Source organism: Aspergillus clavatus, genomic scaffold (assembly GCF_000002715.2).
Source record: "Aspergillus clavatus NRRL 1 1099423829795 genomic scaffold, whole genome shotgun sequence".
Lineage (NCBI taxonomy): Eukaryota > Fungi > Ascomycota > Eurotiomycetes > Eurotiales > Aspergillaceae > Aspergillus > Aspergillus clavatus.
The window spans coordinates 1,693,511-1,701,191 of NW_001517104.1; the positions used below are offsets into that span (position 1 = coordinate 1,693,511).

General features: G+C 48.5%; 1 protein-coding gene across 1 annotated transcript, besides 8 other annotated features; it reads right to left on the bottom strand.

Moving 5' to 3' along the window:
- Positions 1 to 551: 551 nt before the first annotated feature.
- Positions 552 to 584: a microsatellite.
- Positions 585 to 1,332: 748 nt separating this feature from the next.
- Positions 1,333 to 1,372: a microsatellite.
- Positions 1,373 to 1,392: 20 nt separating this feature from the next.
- On the bottom strand, positions 1,393 to 4,031 carry ACLA_014670 (UNC45-central domain-containing protein; the record flags this gene model as incomplete). The annotated part of the gene is made up of 2 exons (XM_001274455.1): positions 1,393 to 3,828; positions 3,951 to 4,031. The coding sequence occupies 2 exons, from the start codon at positions 4,029 to 4,031 to the stop codon at positions 1,393 to 1,395; spliced, it is 2,517 nt and encodes an 838-aa protein (XP_001274456.1).
- A 389-nt stretch (positions 4,032 to 4,420) lies between these two features.
- Positions 4,421 to 4,447: a microsatellite.
- Positions 4,421 to 4,448: a microsatellite.
- A 453-nt stretch (positions 4,449 to 4,901) lies between these two features.
- Positions 4,902 to 4,941: a microsatellite.
- Positions 4,942 to 5,758: 817 nt separating this feature from the next.
- Positions 5,759 to 5,782: a microsatellite.
- Positions 5,783 to 5,867: 85 nt separating this feature from the next.
- Positions 5,868 to 5,923: a microsatellite.
- Positions 5,893 to 5,922: a microsatellite.
- Positions 5,924 to 7,681: the final 1,758 nt, after the last annotated feature.

Sequence of the window (7,681 nt, forward strand, 5' to 3'; positions counted from 1 at the left end):
CGCGGGGAATATTCCAGTGTTGGTGAGGTGGTTGTTTCGGATTTCCATATTATTGATGGTGGATGGATAGATATATCACAGCAACATATTATTTCACATGTGCTACCCATCCATTATTGAGAGAAACCACCATCCACGAACTGATGGAATCTCCCTGTACTCCGTAGATAGATAGTGACTAACTGATTATATGCCATTATTATTACCCCCGTCATTCTTCTTGATGTATCTCTTCACCGTCTCTCTAGAACTCAGAATAGTCTACGGAGTAGCTCTGATATCCTCACCCAGAATAATGATTCAGTTACAGTAGCTAGAAAACGAGCTCTGTAAGGGACAACATCACGAGACGTTCTATTCAAACTAATGGAAATAAGCGTTGACTAGACTACTGTACTCTGCGTCTATTTACCCACCAACCCATCCACAAACAACTACTCTGTAACTATAAGTTCTAACCTCCTGGTCTATCTATGTATCTAATCGTCAATAATGCAAGCGGAGAGAAGCAGCACCGTCTCCGTCGTACATAAATTACATATTATTACAAGTCCTCCATCCTCCATCCTCCATCCGCCATCCTCCCGGACCACCAAGACCGACAACAAACTATCGAATCCTTCATTCCTGGCTCATGCTGTTGAACTCTGGAACCTGGGCATTCTCTTGGCATAGTCATACTCCGTAAGAACTAGATTGATAGATAAGATGGAATGGTCAGATGACTACGGACTAGATAGATACCGACTATTCACCCCTCAGTTCTAACTACCCTTACAGATGCCATTCTTCATCGGTGAGTTGTTGGGATTTTGTACGAGGAGGGTGGCTGACTGACAGATCACAGGGTCTGTCTCGCTTCTCAGACATTATCAATCATACTGTAGATAGTTCAGGAGGTTGCCATCGGGGGTCGCCAGGAATACTGACTTAAAAAAAAAAAATAATTCGTTGACCGTCTTTTGGAGAAATTGCATTTCATCATTCAGTTGATAGCTACTTCAAGTAACCAGAAGAACTCGTAAACTCCTGTAGGGAATCATCATCTCTATAACAGTCCCACAGAAGGAACCCCGGACAAAACTCCGCATCCCACACGCTAAACAAATAATAAGGATAAGGGAGTCCAGCCGTAAGAGAGAAATAAAAGCAATGCCTACTATCGGGCTGACAAAAAAAAGAAAAAGAAAAAGAAACGAAATAGATCGTTGGTAGGAAAACACCTCGGCAGGAAGAGCACCCCACGTATTCAACCCCTCCTTTGGGGCTGGAAGAAAATCCGTGAGAACAACACCTCGCCGAAATTTGAACCCAATCCATCCATATCCATAGAAAGAAAAAAAGAAAAAAAGAAAAGAAGGAAAAAGGAAAAAGGAAAAAGGTCAATGGTTCTCAGTGACTCTCGACGAGAGGCTTCAAAGCCTCCACGCCTGTCTGGAGTATCGCTGGGTTCGATGTCTTCTTCAGCACCTTGGTCAGAATGTCAATACCTCCACTCTTCTTCACAGCCTCTCTGGCACGCGCTGAGATCTCCCCAGTCGCCATGCAGGTCAGATTCCGCACGCACGCAACCCCTCGGTGCACGAGTCCGTCATCATTCTCCTGACACAGACCGAGGAGCAGCTCCACGCCGCGAGGCCGATCCAGAATGCTCGCAATGGCCGCGTCAAACTCCGTGAGCATGGCCAAGGCGCCGCCAGCAGCCCTTCGGGTGTCCATGTCAGCAGTATCGGTTAACGCCAAAAGAATATGAAGACGTTGCGCGGCCCGGTTGGATCCATCGGAAAACTTTGCAGCTCCAGAATCGCAAGTCATCAGATTGCAGACCAGTTCACAAGCGGCCCGTTGAATCATAGGACTGTCTGAGAGCAGAAGATCTTCCACAACCGTCCAAGCATGGCGAACGATCGCCTCGGCCGTAGTCGGGTCCGGGTAAGACGCAAGGTTAGTGAGAGCGAGAAGACTCTCAAACACAGGGAGAAGATCGCGTGGCTGCTCTGCAGATAGGACACCAACTTCGGGAGTGGACAATAGGCCCGTCAGAGGTCGTACAGCCGAAGTGATCTGAGGAAACCCGGACGAAGGAAAAACGAGCGCCGGGTTGACGGAGATGAGGATACGGGCGAGTGCGTGTGACGCGCTTTGCATCGCCTCGTTGGACATGGAGCCCGATGTCCCCTGTCGAGCAGTTCCGAGGGTAAGCAGCAACTTGACCGCGCCTTGCTGGGCGAGAGTCCCCCTAGATCTGCGATCCCGGGACAAGGAAAGTAGGATTTTGCTGACGAGACCCTGCACAGAGGGTAAATTGTTCTTACTGCATTCGATAAAAAGAGGCATGATTCCAGCCTGGACAACCGCGTTGCAACGAGCAATAACGTGCTGCTCGTTCTCCAAAGGATGCGGCCCGGTCCGTGCTCTGGCACCAGATGCATCTGCGTACGCCTTGAGTTGCGATATTTTCTTCTGTTCTTCAGTCATGCTGGGGAGAAACTGAGTCAAGTTCAGGATGATCATCAGTCCACCATAGAGCACCGAGGTGTTGGCCATGCTGGCTTTCAGCACTTTGATCAGGTCTTTCAGGAAAGCTGCATCTTGTGCCAGCTGCGCCTTGACAGTTGGCTTGACGGAGGAATAAGCCAGGCCTTCGATTGCATTGGAGACATTTTCCCCCTTGTATTTCGAGATTTGATCCTTGAATCGGCTGACAAGTGCAGTGGTCTTCTCATCCTCCTCCTCAATCCTGCCATTTGATTGTGACGGCTGGACGCTCTCAGAGGCGCGAATCTTCGCCAAGATCACCGCTGCCAACTCGGAGCTCTGGTCGTTACCATTCGTCAAAAGGTGAGAGAGCCAAGTGGATAGGTGTTTGGAGATGGCGTCACGGCATGCCTGGTTGATGGAGGCTGCATTCAATAACTCCAGAATGGCTGTTTCCACCTTCTTGCTCTTCATGTTTCTTGACGTGAAGGGGATGAGTGAATTGACGAAATCATCCGAGAGGAAGATGGCCGCGGCAACATCGGGCACAACGGGGAATACAGCGGCCAGGGCGGAAAAGGCGATAATATGATCATTATTGCGAGAGCTCGTCACTTTTGCTGAGAGAAGACGTGAGAAGCGGTCCTGTCCGGGTTCTCTCGCGGTTTCGAGGTATTTGACCGTCGCCAGAGTGGCCTGGCTTCTCAGCTCCAGAGGGAGCCGAAGGTCCAAAGAGGACAGGATCACGTCCAGCCCTTCATCGTCGACCAGATGCTGCAGTTTGACCGCATCGACGGCGAGCAAACGCGCGATTCCCTTCAGGGAACGGCCATCCAGGTCATGTCCCGATTCCATGAGCTTCGCAATGAAGAGCTGGAAGAGCTCGCTTTCACAGTGCAAGCGCGTATCCTCCGATGGCCATACGGCATGATCCAAGACCACGGTGTCCAGACAGACAGCCGCGCCATCACCCCGATCGTAAATTTCGTCGAAGAAGGTGGTGACCGAGATCTGGAGTTTGTTCGAGAAGTATTGCCGCACACTGGCATTTTGGCGAACCAGGCCGGAGATAACATCGTCTTGTACCGAAGATAGAGTGTGAGGATCCTGCGCTAACAGGAGCTTGACACATTCCAGAGCCACTTTCTCAGGCGGTTTGAGCCCGTCAGTGCGGAGATAGAGGGCGGCATCCTTTCCCGCACTCTCATCCTTTCCAGTTGCATATCGCTGGCACAGGTCTAACAAATGGTGTCCATTTTCCTCTTCTTGCTGGATTTTGATAATGGCAGCTTTGACGGCGGGGCTATCTGGGGCTAAAGAAAGTGCTTCTCGAAGGTTTCGCGAGGCAGCCTATTGTACAGACCGCAGAGTCAGCGATGGCCCGTACTAGGAAAAGTGCAACCAACGGCAAAGCTGGAATCCACGGAGAAAGGCAAACGGAGTCTGTGTAGGATAGGAACAGCAAAACATACCTCGCGATGACCAGAATCTGCCAGCTCAACAGCCTCCCGGGTCAAATGTACAGCACGCTCTTCGCCTGTCGAGTGAACCATTTCAGGCTTGAGGGGCAGGTGGGTGTTGAGGCGAACGAAAGGGGGGAGGGAGAAAGATTGAGAGGAAGTGATCTGAACAAGACAAACAAGAAACGACGGCAGAATAAAAAGAGAACTTCCGATGATCTTATCTCTGAGTAAATAGGTGACAAGCAACAGAAGCAGTGGCAGTAATTGTAGCAGTGGTAGTTGGAGTAGGAGTAGACGGAGCAAGTTAGCAGCAGCGAGCAAGCACAGCCAGTACTTCAACCCACGGCCTCCGAGGTGACAGTCAACCAGCAAGGAACACCAGCAATCATGGAGATTTATAAAGGATACGATGACTGTCCTGGTAAGCAGACTCTCATAGAGACCGGACAGTAATCAGCGATCAATGGGTTAATAATAAAGATGATGATGATGATGATGATGATGATGCTCATGCAGTAGAGGAGAAGGGTGTGTCAGTATATTTTTTTTTTTTTCTCCCTCTTGCGATCATCATGATTGCTTGAACCCATGAAATTATGACCGGGGGGGTGGGTGGGTGGAAGGGCGGATTTGTTCGCCTCCCAGACAAGGATGTAATTTTGGCCGAGCTCATATTACCTAGATGGTACATGTAATACAGGCTGTCGGAGCTCCGAACCGACCACAAATCGACAAAACAGCCACGATATGACGGTACTCATACAAGCATTTACATACGGGCAGCGGCGGATAAGTCGTAATTAATTAATTCATGATACGTACATTATTTTTTTTTATTTGCGACTCGGCGGAGTCGGCGCGCACCCCCTCCTTAGCAGTTAGATAACAGCAGGGCAACTGTTAACTCCGGAGTATCCTGGGGCCAGATCTTACTACAGCGCTCTAAGTTGCCTACTTACCTTTTATTCCATCCCATCTCATCTCATCTTGCATCATCTCAGTTGGTAATAAGCTATTCTGCTTCTCTGTCATAGTCCTCTCTATCGAAATATACACAACAATACATACATCTCCGTCATCTCGGATAAGAATACTCTTCATTCCATCCGGGTCGTACACTATGGAGATCCCTCTCTTGGCAGCACCGCAGCAGAGGATATAGCGCCTCGCTTGGTGGAAAGAAACCAAAGCCCATCTAAGACGCCTCTGGCCTAGCTCCGCCGATAATCATCAAACCAGTATCTAATCGCAATCAGCTTGATTATTCAAACCTTGGACTTTTGGGAAAGATAACAACCCACACCAACCACAGAAGCCAATAACCGCACGTTGTCCACCGAAACTTCGGTTCCTCCACGCCCACATGCCGAACACCATAGGCTCTTAGGGTCTCCCTTTCAAGACGCTCGCAGCCTCGCAGCCTCGCATCCTCCGTACTCCGTAGTCTGTACTCAAGAGCCAGACACGCATGGACTACGGAGCAGTCTTTCCTTGGGGCTGGTCCGTCGCTCCGTCGGCACTAAAGGGCAAAGGCGTGCATAAGTGCATCTTCGAGAGCTTCCAAGACTTTCTCTTCCAAGAAATTGGGCTAGGGTGCTGCGGAACTAGTTAGTGCCTGTGACCTCTGCATGGTATGATGGTGACCGTGCAGGGCTCTCAGTGTCTTGGCTTATACTCCTTGATCAGGAGGATCTACGCGGGTCGCGGGCTCGCGGCTTTGCGTTCTTGTTACTTGTACTCAGATCTGACCCCGTTGTACGGTAGAAACGGAAATCATCTACATGTCCGTAACTCCGTGAATCCACCGTCCATCGTCTATAGATAGTCCATAGATAGTCCATACGGTTGTTGATTTCAAACACCCCCAGGTGTCCTCCAAACCCTGTACACAGTATACACTCTACACTGTGTGACGATGACCATTATTATATTTATGTATATGAATACTGTGTATATATAGATATATATATATATATATATATCATACCAAGTGGAGAACGTACTTTCCTCCGTATTATTATTATGCAGGAATGCAAGATCAATGAGACATGGATAACTAGGTACGGAGTAAGGTAGTGGCTTACTGATGGTATCATGGTACTGTATTATTGTTTGTACCTTTCAGCTCTGGTAAATTCCCACCGAACACCAGCTGCATCAAAAGGCTTGGCTTGTACCGCCGAGGTATGCCCTGTATGACTTGTTGCTACTTGGCAAGTTTGTCTACTTGGATCCAAGTCATCCAGCGCGTCTATCTCTGTCGCACAGAGTACGGAGGAGTAGTGATGGGGAAAGCCAAGATTGACTTGTTCGTCGATCGTGGGCTAGCTTGAGCCAAGCTGGTGGTATTGGATTCTGGCAGCCAAAAAGAGGGAAGAAGTGTCTAGAATCTAGAGAAGGACCAGAGGTGGTTCTAGATAGATACCTTAAGGGGTATGTACATCAGTACCTACCAAGCAGAAAACTACTACGTAGCATTTTGTGATCTCGCAGATGTGAAATCGACCTTGTGGTCCCTTCACTCCAGATGTTAGAGTGTACTGAAGCATGGAGAAGCCACAAATGTATTTTGTGCTGTGATATTTCCTTAATATTACTAAATTTCCTCCTTTCTCCAATGTCGAGCCAGTTTGCAGCTCCGCTATCTAGCTGCTGGATGGGAAGTTGGACGGCATGTTTCCACTTAGCAGGTAGAGATGTACTGCAACACTTAAGATTCCTTAGACTAATTCTTGATTAATAATAAGACATTAAACTGGTGAATAGCGTTCCACTCTACGTCGCGCCTATTACAATCATAGCACCCTAGACATATTCTACCTCATCTAAATCAGAGTGGGCATTAACCACTCTAACTAAATAAATAGTGACTTCCCCTCCCCTAATAGCTTTAATACTTTCTATATAATACACTATATACTTCTAAACCCCTCTACATGGCACTCTTATTACTCCAAGATATTCCTAAAGCAGCGTACCACAGCACGCTTCTACTGCCTACCTAACCTACAAGACTTACCTGACACTAATTTCCCACTGGGGCAGCTGTGTAAGTGTCCCTACCCTAGCAGTAAGGTATATGCCACAAAACTCCCCCACTGGGTGTATAGTATGTTGTGCATGCACCACAGGCAGCCCTTACTTCTGCTTGACTTTCACGGAGTTAGCACTTAGCATGCTTAAGATCACTATTACATGCCTATGCACAGTCCACCCTAGTATTCTGCCCTACTTAGAGACACAGGCACACTTCTAGCTTAAATACATAAATCTCAGTTCCCCTGCGGCCAAGGCGGTTTCCCAGGAATCATGGGAGCCAAACACCTTTGGGATACTTACTGTGCAGGAAGTATATAATGTATATACATAGGAAGAGAAGTATTCAGCGCTGGTATGGCAGGCAAGCTGGGAAAAGAGGGGGGTGGTTAAGCTAGATATAGAGGATAGCATGTGGAAGAGTAAGGTGATATGGTGTGGGTGGCTAGATGGTGGGATAGGGGCTGAGGCATGGTGGAGGGGGTGAGAGGGGGAGGTTAGGGGTGAGAAGGAGGTAGAGTCTATAGCTACTATTATAGTGGAGGAGACAGTAGGTGTAGGGCTAGGTAAGTTAGACTTTACAGTGCAGTTGCATGTGTTGCTTAGGGTAATGCGGGCTGCGGTTAAGGAAGGGCAGGAGAGGGAAGATTTTCTAGAGGAGCTGGAGAGGGGGATGGTGCAGAGTGGGAGGATTAAGGAGGATA